This window comes from Plectrocnemia conspersa, unplaced genomic scaffold (assembly GCF_051122295.1).
Source record: "Plectrocnemia conspersa isolate PC_06_02 unplaced genomic scaffold, ASM5112229v1 ptg000002l, whole genome shotgun sequence".
NCBI classification, from domain to species: Eukaryota; Metazoa; Arthropoda; class Insecta; order Trichoptera; family Polycentropodidae; genus Plectrocnemia; species Plectrocnemia conspersa.
Window position 1 is genome coordinate 6,045,668 of NW_028277166.1, and position 14,374 is coordinate 6,060,041.

The following is a 14,374-nucleotide window of genomic DNA, read 5'->3' on the forward strand; positions in this document are numbered from 1 at the left end:
ATTTAGGTATATCTAAGAGACTTTAACCCTTTGAGTAGTGAGCAAATTTATACACATAGTATGTATAGAGTGAGGTAATTTTACGTATTTTTCTATAATTATTCTGTTGCTATTTATTTTATATTGCACGTATAGTTATTATTATAAAAAATCAGTGATTGCTTTGATTTATTTTACTACTGTTTTGTATTAATATGTTTTATTAAACTATCTTAACATTTTTCTATGATAAAAAATCTTTTATTAATTTTACATATGTTTTGCATACTATTTGTATTTTATGTTATTTTTATGTCTATTCAATATTTTTTATAAAATATTTGTTGTTACGTTCATTTATTAATTGGTATTATTTTCTATAAAAATAATTTACATTTAAATCAAATTATATAAAGAATTTTTTTTAATTATGTAAATAATAACTATCTAGGCCGAAAGATTGCTCGCCGTACATGTACGGCGATACTACTCAAAGGCTTAAACGCCATCGCTGCGGTGGCTGCAAAAATGATAACAATTCCAGTTTATCAATAAAATAATGGCACTAAAATAATATTTATAGTATATTTACTAATGAGAAATTTATTTCGCATAGTCAATTCAACTCGAGTACTGCTACGATATTATTATTTTGGATTATTTTAATCAAGATTTTGCTTACCAAGCCATTTGGGATTATTAATTATAAAAATATATGTTCAGAAAATTTGTTATTACCCCCTGAAGCAAATATTACAAATAAATTTGATTTTTTCTTTATTGGAATATCCTTGCATTTTGCAATTTCCGCCAAGGCAGCATAAGCTAATGTATCGAATTTCAGTAACTAAATGGTTAACGGGTTACTTTTAAACGTAGTAATAATCACAATGAACAATTTTATTTATTACTGATGTTAAATCAAAAAAACTAGACGTGCATTATATTTTACCTTAAATGTAACATGAATAATGTTTAAAATATATATTTTGAAAGCATACCTTCGTTGGCCTAATTAACTGCGACAAGATAATATAAAAGAATAACAATGAAAATGGCAGTAAATTGCTTAGAGTCTCCTAATAAATTGTACTCCTATACAAACAGAAGTTCAGAGTTTTTTTAAAACTTTCTCATCCGCCGAAATATAAGGAAGCCAAAAATGTTTGCAATTTAAAGTTTACAAGTAATTTATTACGTATTCCTACGTAAAATATGATGGTAAAATTAAATTATATTTTGCACGCTATTTTTTTTATCTCATACGCCTTTATAATTGGCATTTTATACCTTACGCGTCCCAGAAGAGTGTCAGGTATTTTTCGAAACAATTTCCTGCATTCCGGGCGTGAAAAAGTATTTTAATTAACTCGCATCCCTTTGGTCCGAAAAATTGTATTATTGGAATTGCCACGGCGGTATAAAAATTCCGGAAAAAGAACTTCGTTTTATTGGTATAAAAGCAAGTTATTAAACACACATAGGGAGTAAATAATATAATTCGGAAAATAAGCCGCAAAACTTTGCGCTTCGCACAGTAAATCTATATATAAGAGCTAAAAATAAAGTACGTCTTAAAGTCTTAATTTAATATTTACAATGACAAGAAGTATTATTTAGTGAATAAATAATCGTTTATTTATTTATGCTTATTTATATTTATGGATCTTATTCGGTCACCCCTTTATTTTATTGCTCCGTTGTTCAGAAATCTGATTTTGAAATGAAAGCAGTAAATTTATGCCAAATATTTTTTTAGTGTATTTTAAAACCCATTTAACAAATAAGACTTTTAAATATAATTAATCTATCTTTTTAAATAAATAATGTCACATTGCTACAATTATATTTAATTTGTTGTTTTAGTAACTTTCTTTTTCTATTGACTTATTTTATATCTTGTGATTTCATTGTTTCTTACTTACATAAGATAAAAACATTAAAATTTATTTTTTCTTTTATACAATATAATAGAAAAAATTTTGGCAAAAAAATAAAAAATTTACTCTACTCGCTTCTTATCACAGAAAAGATCTCATTTGCTGGTTACAAAACCTTTTTCGCTATTTTGTGTCTGTTTTCTCGTATTAGTATTTAAGTTGCATAAAAGCAATATTTCAGAAAGTATAATATTCATTATAATACAGGATAAAAAAAACACAATGGATTTGTTACACGAGTGTGTGAAGATTTTTTTTGTGTACAAGTTGATTCAAAATTTGACTTCTAATCCCAAAAAAATATTTTGACGTTTTATATCCTACATAATTTATTACACCAGCAAGTATACACATTTCCATAATAGTTCTCTAGATAATAAAAATATATTTTAGCATGACAATGCCGCAATCGACCGCATGTCACCGTCCGCCAACAATGGAACAGACACCTTCCATTTACCCCGTCCATATTTCTATTTGTATCCACACACGTGAAGTTAAAAATTAAATCAAATCAAGCCCGTCATAAATGCTGAACTTTATTCATAAAAACAGTAATAACTTTGATTGATGGCTACACAGGAAACGTTTTTGTCCGATCCACTTCACCTGACTTCCATAAGGCCGAGAGTCAACAAATGCGGTAAACAAGGGATGAAAAGGAACACGATAGCTGTACGATAAAAGCCCGAGGGGAGGTTTAAATAAGGACGAGATGTGATATTAAAGTCGGGATTGGCCATTGTTCGTTATCGGCGGCGAAACGGTAAAAGTTCAGACCGCAGAGTAAATACACATAGACCCCACCATTTGTACAATTATTTGGATAATGTTCGATAGAAGAGTGATTTTTGTGCAGCTGATATTTGAGATGTAATATTTAAACATTGAATGGAGAGATCCTTTTAATATCGATCAAGTACAGCATTAGCCAAAATAATGGGTTGTTCTATGATATTTAAAAATCATTTATTAATGCGTGTAAAGATGCTGTATAAAATAAATCAAAATATTACATATAAATATAAGATAAAATTTAATATGTGATTTCGTTTAACGGCACTCCGTCACAACACCTTACAAACTATCACAATGCTACTAGCATTCCATTAATGTTAATAATTATATCTTTACTGCTACATGTAACAAATTAAAGTCTAGGCGAACAACAATGCACAGATGTTTTATTGTATCATTTATTAGAAACTTGACAACCGACTCTAATCGACAATTTTAAAACAAAACAGTATCACTTCTAAAAATAATTGCCATGCGCAAATGTAATTTGTATTGTATCCATTGTATCCACAATCTAAAATTACTTTAGATTATGTTGTATTTTACGCGCTAGGTTCCGAAATGTGTAACGATTTGGGTTAATTTATTAAAATATATGTGTTCAATGTACGTAATGGTACATTCCGTATGCACCCTATAGCCAATAAAAAGACACGAGCTGAATCCAATCCGAGATGAATCCTCATTTCGTTTTATCGAAGGCAAACTGCAATATATTCACTTCCAATCTACTCCCATATGTAATATCTAGCTACTCTGTACCTCACTAAACATTCATCTTCTATATTAGTTCAATATCGCAAAGTTGTATGTCGTATACGATAATAAGTTCTATGTTTGCAGTATGAAACTAGTTTTGCCGATGTTGTATAAAAGTTTATTATCTCAAACTATATATTATAAAAAAAACAGCTCCACTTATCGTAACATACGAGTATGTAATCAATATGAAACAGGGTTGCATATTTTACTGAAGATATTTTAATTTATAACTATTTTTGCGATTTATTAACAATACCTTCAGAACATCAATAGCGCTGTTCTTTATCGACAGATAAATTAACATTTTGTAACCTGTAATGAACAAACAATCTGAAACTATATTTTTATCTAAAAATTCAATGTATGCTTTCATCAATTTTTATTATTTTGCATATAGATAGTCTTGGACGAATAATTTCAAAGATGTACTGAACTATCTGTCAGCGTATTTTTATATCGAAGGCAAAGATACAATTTGTAAAATAACTATACATACGCGATGCTCTCGTAATCTTATCTGTCTGTAAAATCCAGTCGTCTCCGAATATTGGAATGAATTCTAGATTTTTGGACCAGAGATAGCGCGAAGAGAGAAGCGGCTGCGTTTTTCGTTTTTTTTATGTCTCGGTCGATATTTGGTATAGCACCGCTTGGTGCGAGTTCAACTGTAACTGATGGAAGGTCTTTGATGAAGGTTCTTGTCGGAAGTGAATTTTGAATGGAAGTGCCAACGGAATGTAATACACGCTTGTCATAATATAGAAGGTTTTTTTGCTCTAGCTCCTCTCGATGCGTATACCAATAGCGACAATTTTAAAGCGTAATTATATTTGTTTATTTTTGTCGTCTTTATTTAAAAAATCGTTGCGTTACTGTTATAGTTTAAACAAGTAGAGATTTGGCAACACTGTAATGAAGCATATTCCATCAACTGTCAACACCCATCAGACATATATTTTTTGTTTTGGTCAGGCATCCAACGGCCGCTGTTGGTGCGTTTTGAGTAGGGATTGAAATACCGGTAATACCGGTATTGGGCAAAAATTGTCCATCAATACTGAAATTTTTTTAATTTTTTTTTTTTGAAATCCGTACATCTTATTTGTTGAAAACGATATATCCATGGCTTAGAACTTCTAAGACAACGATGCCCATATTAGAAGCGGGTAATACTCATTGTAGTGGATTAAACTAAGTAGTTTTATCGGGGTAGGATAGCAAAGTAGAATAATATTATTGCTTTTAGTCCCAGAAGGCCGAAATATCGGCCCACCATACATATGCAAAATATCCCAGGGACGCAAATTTATTCAACATAAAAGGAATACATTTGCTTTATATCAGGCAAGTCTAACTGTATCTAGCAGTTCCGAGAAATTATGTTATGCAGTGGCGTAGCTGGGGTATGTGCCGTCCAGGGCGATCTCTAAAATTGCCGCCCCCCACACATTTTTTGCAGGGTCATAAAATCAGCATTTCTTAAAATAATAAATTGGTTATTATTAAGCTGTTGTTATTCGTGGATTTATATATGTTTTAGTGTATTCCGGGCTAAGAACCACATTAGACGATTCCATCGTGAATCCAAGCCCCCAAGCAAGTGCCGCCTGGGGCGGCCCACCCCCTCCGCCCCACCATAGCTACGCCACTGATGTTATGTAACAGAGAAATGACCGCTCCGCCGTGACCTTCCGGTTCTCTTTTTATAATAGGGATGGCTGGCGAAGTGAAAACAAAAGCAGATATTGCATACACGAAATTCTTTATTTCTTTCTAATTTTTTTATCTCCATTCAGTCACATTTTTACACAATAGTCTACGGAATATACTTTACTAAATATTAGTAATAACTAAGTCTCAATCATTATATTTAAATGAAAAATATATTCGAAAAATTTGCGCGAAATGTATATTTAAAAAAAAAACATTTTCATTGGAATTGCTATTTTAAGTATTCATATCGCTGCACGTTATGGTTTCATAATGAATCGCTCTCTAATAAAATTTGAGATGTCTGTAAATCATTTTGCTTTAAACTAACTTTCGTGCGGTACTTTTTAATTACAAAGTTTATTATGTATTATTTTTAAATCCAAATTTGAAATATTGTCATATATTAATACAATACTACGTGCAATACTGTTGTCTCTAAGTCAAATATAGAGTTAAAATATTGATGATTTGAGGAGATTGCTTGGCTGGTCTAAATCGGACGGTCGAAGTGAAAGTGGCTGCTTTTCCCGGGTTAATAACAATCGCTTCGATCGATTTGGCTCTTGTATATTACAGTCCAAGTGAAAGTTTCAGATGAAAGGGATGAGTTCAAGATTCAACATGCTTTTTCACAAAGTGCAATATATCACATTTTTATGCAGATGACTTAAACAGATTTCGACAAATTAAGACATATAAATAATGTTTATTATGTTATGAATTAATGTTAGTTCGCCCTTGTTATTCTCAAACGCCTCATACATAATATGGTTGTCTTTTAATTACATTATAAATGCTCCAATATTTAATATATAAGTGTTTTTATTATTATAGATTGAGCTGCCTAGCCCTGATGGGTTAATAGTAAGGTTTTTTCTATTAGTTCGACGGAAAGTGTAGTCTAGACTAGTTGAACATTTTATAGTCATATTTTTACTTCATCCTAATCAATTTGAGGTAGAATATTGCTGCATCATCATGACGTGCAAATCGAAAGATTGAGCGTTTTCGATCCTTAATTTCGTCCCCGAGGATCGACAGTCACGCAGATGATTGATTATCCTCATCAACGTCTCCAGCGGTGTCCTTAATTAAATCGCGTAACTTTTTTCTACCTATCCCTTTATGTGTGTAGTTTTAGTGAAACTTTTCCAATTTAACCGCAGCCACATAAGGTTTTTTCTTTATGCTTCGACTTTAGTCTCGTCATCTTTGGGGAGCGCTAACCCGACACCATTATGTATTTTTTAAGTAAAAAAAATCCGATAGCGTAATTAAAAAATGGCCGCCGCTACCACAAAGAAGAAGCAATTCTGCGCTGTTTAAAATTTATGTCGGCAGCAAACTTGGAAAGTTTAACAACGCGGCCCCTTGACGGGACGTTTAATCATGATGAATAGGCAGGGACGTTGTTATGAATTTCTTCGCCGCAAAGGGTTGTTGCGTCTCAAGACCTGCACCGTAAGCTCTGCTGTATGCGCTCGATTAAGGGTTGAATAGTGTTAATAAATTTCCCTCTTTCAATGGATGAACCCCTCGCTGGATGGTAATCTGGTCTAATTGGGTGCTCAAAAATGTTGACGACAGTGATTAATCGATGTGTGATACTTGAGTATACGAGTTTGAAGATGGATAATGAAATACTTCATGAGTATATTAGACAATAATGTTATAATGTAATTGACCTGAAAATAAATAAAATATAAGAAAAAATCTCTGATGGATGGTTTTGAATAGGAGTATTTATATTGAATAATACTCAATACACATCTAATTAGACTCGTTGAAGTACATGTGCAATGGTAGATTCGGAATCGATAGAAATAAGTTATATGTAATGGGTATTTAGGGATGCTTCGTATCTGTTCGCACCGCATTCCGACCCTTTGATACAGTTGTTCAGGTATGGTCTACACTTATACCGTTTTTATACAAGTGCTTTGAAACTGTTAATGGATACCGTTGAATGTGGCTGCTCAGAAAGCAATCATTTGCTACGCATGTTTATTGCTCTCAATTTTTCAACCTTTTTACTATTTTTTATTTTATTTTATTTGTATTTCCCTCTTCTGTCGCAAAAACTTTCCAAACAGTGAAGATATACTCATTCGTGTAAAAAGTTTTTTTTGTGATTGGGAAAAATAAAATCTTGCTTGATTGAAAATTGTTCTAAAATGATACAATTACTTTTTAAGAGTAACTGGGCTAATTTTACTTTGAGTGAAAAATGATTAATAAGGCAACTTAGCTCCAATCGTTTCGATATATATGTTATGCTTATCTCATATCCAAAACTTAACAAATAAAAAATAAATTATCAAGAGAATCGACATATTCACTGTCACTAAAAGCAACACTAAAATGTCTTAAAATAACAGGATATTGAATATATATATGTATATAAAAAAACAATATTTCAAAATGTACGAAACACGACGACGGCCGATATCCTACTATAAAGCACACGTCACGCAAAAAGCAGTCTGAGATAAACGGCTCTGATAAAACATATAAAAGGATCGAAAATGTACCATCTTAGCTTGACTAAAAGTTTAAGAGCAATAAAATGAATGATTGTAAAACATATACTGAAAAGCAATCTTTTTCATAATTAAATATATGTTATTTAAAACAATATTTTATTTTCAGACTTGGTTTAACACCCGTGAGCAATGGTTGGATAGGCGCATGGTGGATAGGCTTTCTTCTATCAGCTATGCTTTGTTTCATTGTGGCTATTCCTTTGATGGCTTTTCCGCCATCCCTACCAGGTAATTAAATTATTTATTATACATTATTGAATTATTTGATATATATAAAAATTGAATAATATCATAGGAGCAGAAGAGCTTCAGAAAGAGAAAGTATCAGAGGCCTATGACGGAGAATCCAGTCGCGCTGAAGCATTCACTAAAATTAGAGAGCTACCTCACGCCTTTGGCACTCTAATGAGGAACCCTACGTTCTTTTTCCTGAATTTAGCAGGAGCGACTGAAGGACTGCTCTTATCGGGTTTTGCGGCCTTCTTGCCTAAACTAATAGAGAACCAGTTCAGCGTGACTGCTTCTTTTGCAGCTATGCTAATGGGTTTGTTTTATTTTATTCATACCAATTGTTTCAATTATTTTTAGCTAATGTATTTTTATTTTCATTCAGGATTAATTACTGTGCCAGCTGGTGGAGGTGGCACGTTTCTCGGTGGATATTTGGTGAAAAGGCTGAATCTTCAATGCGCAGGAATCTTAAAATTTTGCGTCTGGTCTACATTATTCGCCGTTTTCTTCTCCGGAGGATTTGTGCTATCTTGTCCTAATTTAGCATTTGCAGGATTGACACAACCATACGAACACAATACTCCCAATTCAATGTATGTTGAACTATTATAAAATATTACAATATCCTTTGAAACCTCAATCTTTCTAAAAAATATAATAATAACTATCCAATGGTACCGCGTGCACTTACATACACTCAGTAAGTAAAATTATACTGTGCAGTATTAATCAATTAATAAAAACAAGAAAACCATACAGTAACAGCTTTGGTTTGATATTACTTTATTGGAACACGTTTGTCTTTCAAGTAACATAGAACTATAAATGATTTTAGAAGACTAAACTAAGATGCTCATTTGCGCATAAAGATGCCATAAATGTTAAATGTTACTTATGTATTCAAATTTGTATTTCAGTAAACATCTAAGCCTGGATTCTTCGTGCAATCAAGGATGCTCGTGCTCCAGAGCGGTATACGATCCGATCTGCGGCGTTGACGGCGTGATGTATTATTCTCCGTGTCACGCCGGTTGCCATAAAGAGATCAGCACTCAAGATTCAAAGTTATATCAACAATGCTTGTGTATCCGACAAGGTTTCGATCACGATATGATACAAAGTTCAAATATAACCTTCAACGAGACAGAGGTGCAATTAAAGAGAATCAACGACAGCAAAACAATGTATAAAAAAGTGCATCCGTTGACCGTGGAGGTCAACAGTGTGAAATATGAATACGAAGCAATTAATACGCTGTGCCAATCTGACTGTCAGTATTTGTGGTTTTTCATCGTGTTGGTGTTTGTGTGCATGGTGTTCACGTTTTTGTCCACCATGCCAGCTTTGTCAGCTACGTTGAGGTGAGTTTTAACACACGATAACATCAATGTTATTGCTCTTTGGGTTAGGTTTAGTGATATTTTACCATAAAAATATGAAAAGAATATTATGCATGAACTTCATAATATATCGTTGTATATTTGTAATGTAATATAAATTTTATAATTTAAAACATGTTGAAGTACTTCTTCTTACCATTGAGGATTCATAAAAATGAAAATACATAAGAACATATTTTATGTATAATTAAGATTTATTGTTCATTATTTTTATACAGGTGCGTGAGAGATGATCAACGATCGTTCGCTTTGGGTATTCAATGGATCAAAGTCAGACTATTAGGCACAATACCGGCACCCATGATATTCGGCATATTGATTGATAAATCTTGTATTCTATGGCAAAACTCGTGTGATGGTAAAGGAGCGTGCTTGGTTTACAACAATCTGAACATGAGCAGGTAAAATTCGCATTCTAACTGAGAGTATATATTGTATTATAATAACGATTTACGTATATTTCAGGTACATGCTGGCTTTGGCGTTCATCGCGAAGGCGTGCTCGCTACTGTTCTTCTTCTCAGCATGGTGGTTTTATAAGGCACCGCAACACACAAAAATAACTACAGTGCCATCGGTGAATTTGATCCAAAACGACATAAAGCAAAATAATCATAATCACACAAACGGCGGCGCGACCAACGAAATCAGTGAACATTTCTAAAATCTACAACGACAAACATTCAGTGACCAATTTTTATAATTTTGTAACTGTGTACGAAATCGTTTATATTGCATACAAAGGCTGAGAATGTATAGCATTTGTAGATTCATTCTATTAGAACTTTAAGACGAAATCTCTCATATGGATAATATGAATCTGATTATGTTTATAAACATGTACTTTTGTAACCATGAGATTTTTTGACTTCGAGTGTTGAATATGTACAATATAAATTATCCTATCATCAAATAAAAAAGGGCATTGTTATAAGTAAAAATTTAAAACAGTAATTCTTTTACTTGTAAATTAGTACTACGTGTTTATATGTTATTTAATAATTGTGATAACTATTCACTTATTCCAATAAATTTACTTAACTCTAAGTAAATTACCTTAAATTATATATTTATTTTAACAATCAAATTTTATGTATTGAGTTGATTTTTAAAATTTAGTATTTGCCATAGTTTATATATTATACTTAATTATATATTGTATAAATGTTTATAAAAATACCAAGTATTAATGTTGTGAATGTTTCATGTTTAATTAGGCATATGATTAATCAATCTAATCCTTATTATTGTATTGATAAATTGTGATAAATGTACATGTATGTTTTAAAAATATTGGCATAAAATTCTATAATTTTATAACATAAGAAAAAATCAAGACTTAGTAAATTATTTCATAAATATATACTTATTCATAAGTAATCAATAAAATCCATTAATGTAATTGTGTTCCGATTGAAATTAACATTTTCGTCAATTATTTTGTTAGAACACCTGTTTTGTATATGTTTATAAATAAAAATAAAAATTAATTAAGTTTTTCTTTTAATTTTCCGAAAACGCTTAACAATATATATTTGTTCATTTGCAATTAAAAAAATTTGACTCCTTGATTATCATCAAAATCGATAAGCTCACATTTCTTCTCCAGCTCCAGAACTTTCAACGCTTTAATAAGTATATTCATATCCAAACCGTAAAACTCTAAAAGTATTAAATTTAATTTAATAAGTGTTTTAATAGCATTACTACATAAATAAATAAAACATATGTACCTTGATCTGTTGTATTATCTCCTTCGACGATTTCAAATAAAGTACAAACTGTGTTATTCATTCCGTTATCACAAGCCCAAGAGTAAACCATGCCGCCCCATTCATCCAAAGAATGCCAATATATCTCCCATCTGTTCTTAGATTTATCTATTGGAGCAGCATTTCCAGATTTTGCCATATCTTCCAAAATACACAATATGGTTTCAGTCGACAGTTTTCTGTTAATTGAGGCATTACAAAATAGAGGAGTCCTCTGAGCCTCGTTGATATCTAACACCGTCTGTTTGTTAGCTTTGAAATAATCGAGAATCAGATTTCTCCATGCTAACAGCTGTTTGGATTTAGTCTCTGCATGAGGTTGTAATCTGCAATAGTAAATAAAGATGCTATTAAAATAAATCAGTAGGCCAAGGAAGACTGAAAATCTATATTATTTACTGACTAGACTTTGCTATACAAAAGCTGTTGACCTTAATAATTTAAATCTCTCAGTTTTATCTTGCTTTTTATATAAAGATTAAATAAAATTGAACTATTTTCAAGATGTATAATATTGATTTAGATCGTTTATATTCATTTTTTGTAAATTTGTGTCGCCTATTTAGGGTTATGATGCTGAGTAGTGTCTTACAATTTTCTTCATATTTTTTTGTTGACGATTTATTGAGACTTGAATAATCGCTTTTTATTAGGTTCTTACAAAGTAAATAACAATAAAAATCCAGTATTATTCTTATTAATATCTATTTATTTAACAACTCACAATAATTTAAATAACATTTAACGGCATCACTATCTCGTTTCCTATGTTTTTCAATCTTTGAAGATGGTTTTGGATCAAGGTCGATGACTCCGATGACAACAGCAAAATTAATATCGTTATAACTTATGATAATATGATTATTACTTAGCAAACACTTTTCTTTAATCGGTTTTAGTGATATCATAATGGAGCAATCTTTAGCAATTGAAGCTAACATGTATTTTTGTATTGCAGAAGTTTCTTCAGTTAATATATTAGAAATTTCTTTATTAGAATTTTTTATATTATTTAAAAGTTCCTTAGCATATTTATAATCAGAACCGTCAGATTTTTCTAATATATTGTCTTTCTCTAGAAGTTGAAGCTGTAATATTTTATCTAAAACACAGCTACAAGGTAGTTGTGATTCTCTAAATTTATAATTATTAATACCCGAATCGTTCCATAGTAAACTTTTAATCAATACGTTTTTAAAAACATTGAATGCATCGTTTGTGCTAATATTGTAGTGCGAGAAGTATTCGTTAACTTTTAAGATTAGATCATCATCCGATACTTTGTATCCAGATATAAATAATTTAAAATTATTCTGCGGATTTTCTGTTAGCATATCAATCGCCTTCATCATTTTCGATTCGTCTCCAGAGAATAAATCCAAAGGACAGTATTTACTAACGCTTTCAATGGCGCTTTTATTCAGTTTCAAGTATTGATTGATGCAGAACATGCATTTATTATACTTTTCAAAAATCGGGGGCATCCAGCCTTGTTTACATTTCAATTCCACACACAAAGTCGGACCTTCAACTTCGATTATTTTATTTGAAGTGAAATCCGTGGTAACAATTCCGTACTTACAAGTGAGCGTTTTGTGTCGTCTAAAAATAGGTCTCTGATTGTTAATTTGTCTCGTTAGAAAACTTAGATTTTGATCATCGATTGTGACGATAGTGTTCTCATGAACGAATCTCCCCATGAACACTCTCATAAGACTTAAATTAAATTGAGAAGCTAGATTCAGTATTTCATATTCTTCCTCGAATATCTTGCGTTTTTCGTTTCCGCCTACAACACTTTCTGATTTTCGCAATCGAATCGCCAAACCCACGTCACACAAAGATATGACGATATTGCAATTTCCTTCACCGATGTAAGATATGTTTTGCCTTAATAATGAGAATTTTTCTGGTGATTCCATATTGTTATTGCGAATCATTTCCATAATCTGTTTATAAACAAGAAAAAAATATTCGTTATACTATTTTACGTAGATTGCATTGAAACATGTAACATTATTGATAAAAAAAATGATATAACCTCAAATGAAAGTATGATTGCAATCGTTCAAATGCGGGAGCAGTAACTAAATGATATAATATATAAAGAAAACAATGTCAATTATATTATAATATATACTAACGTATAGAAGGGCGGAAAATTGTATTGCCAAGGCCACTCAACCTCAGCCATGTTTGAAGTGCGTCACTATTGACAGCTGTCAAAGTGTTTTTTTTTTGTATAGTTTTGGCTAAAATTATTTAAATTATCCTTAAAATAATTTTTTTAAAAATTCATTATTTCATTTTTATTAAATATGATAATAACGAACATTTTATCATATATTTTTTATCATATTTTCATGATGTAAGTTATATGTATGTGTTTGTGTGCATATATGTATTTGTATGCATGTATACGTATATATAAATATATAGATATGTGTATGTATTAAAAAAAAATATGTTATGCTTTTGTCGATCATGACGCATAAGGTAAACCTGTCAGGTGACGATGGTCTTATTTTAATAAATAAATAAATTACAGTAGAACCTTCAAATAACGGACTTCGGATATATTAAGAAAATTTTTCGGTCAAATGTGACAATTGTTCTAAATTTTTTTTTATGGGCTACTAAATATTCAAACAACCTTCACTACTTTTTTAAAAGCATTTAATATTTTAAATATTTTTATAGAAACTTCATTGGGCTTCTTAATAAAAATACGCATTTAGAAATCCACCTTTTTATATAATGATTTCGTGTATTTATGTATTCCATGATTTCGTGATATTTTTCGAAAGGCAAATCAGAAACTGTAGAAAAGCTAAATACGCACGGAAAATAATTAAAAACGACGTAATAAATAATTGTATTATATTAACCGTCCGCGTGCATATATATGTACATATATATAAATAATCCCCATCCCTTTCGATTTTTTCTAAAATAATAAATGTTTATGTTGACGCCCGTTTCGCCTATTGCATGCGTTCGGAAATGTCCGTGCTTTGACAAACCAGTCGGCTCCGATCGTCGTTATGAAACGGTCGGACCACGCCGAACTCAATAAAGCTTACATACAAACACACGTGTTTTGGATTCAGACCTCAGATCTTCAATTTCGGGTTCTCTACCAAAAACGTATAAAGAGCGATTATAATCGTCATTAGACTTTATATTCGACAATTTACTTATATAATCGGTATAGCTGTTAGTTGCTTGAATTCCTT

General features: G+C 31.2%; 2 protein-coding genes across 7 annotated transcripts in view; one reads left to right on the plus strand and one right to left on the minus strand.

The window, feature by feature from the left end:
* Positions 1–10,860, plus strand: part of Oatp26F (Organic anion transporting polypeptide 26F) — a 61,091-nt gene extending 50,231 nt beyond the window's left edge. For both annotated transcript variants that reach the window (XM_088205684.1, XM_088205685.1), the window contains exons 7-12: positions 7,842–7,963; positions 8,031–8,279; positions 8,349–8,559; positions 8,884–9,327; positions 9,585–9,767; positions 9,832–10,860. In XM_088205684.1, coding sequence (XP_088061810.1) covers positions 7,842–7,963; positions 8,031–8,279; positions 8,349–8,559; positions 8,884–9,327; positions 9,585–9,767; positions 9,832–10,030 — 1,408 coding nt within the window. In that variant the 3' untranslated portion in view covers positions 10,031–10,860. The remainder of the gene's footprint in view (positions 1–7,841; positions 7,964–8,030; positions 8,280–8,348; positions 8,560–8,883; positions 9,328–9,584; positions 9,768–9,831) is intronic.
* LOC148237450 (vacuolar protein-sorting-associated protein 25-like) lies at positions 10,853–13,362 on the minus strand. 5 transcript variants are annotated; one of them, XM_088205688.1, is made up of 3 exons: positions 13,283–13,362; positions 11,100–11,464; positions 10,853–11,028 (listed from the first exon to the last, which is right to left on the minus strand). In XM_088205688.1, the coding sequence occupies exons 1-3, from the start codon at positions 13,330–13,332 to the stop codon at positions 10,916–10,918; spliced, it is 528 nt and encodes a 175-aa protein (XP_088061814.1). In that variant the 5' UTR covers positions 13,333–13,362; the 3' UTR covers positions 10,853–10,915. The 5 variants fall into 5 exon arrangements, with proteins under 5 accessions (XP_088061814.1, XP_088061815.1, XP_088061818.1 ...); XM_088205689.1 differs by having other exon boundaries at positions 11,100–13,087; XM_088205692.1 differs by having other exon boundaries at positions 11,100–13,087; positions 13,180–13,362.
* Positions 13,363–14,374: the final 1,012 nt, after the last annotated feature.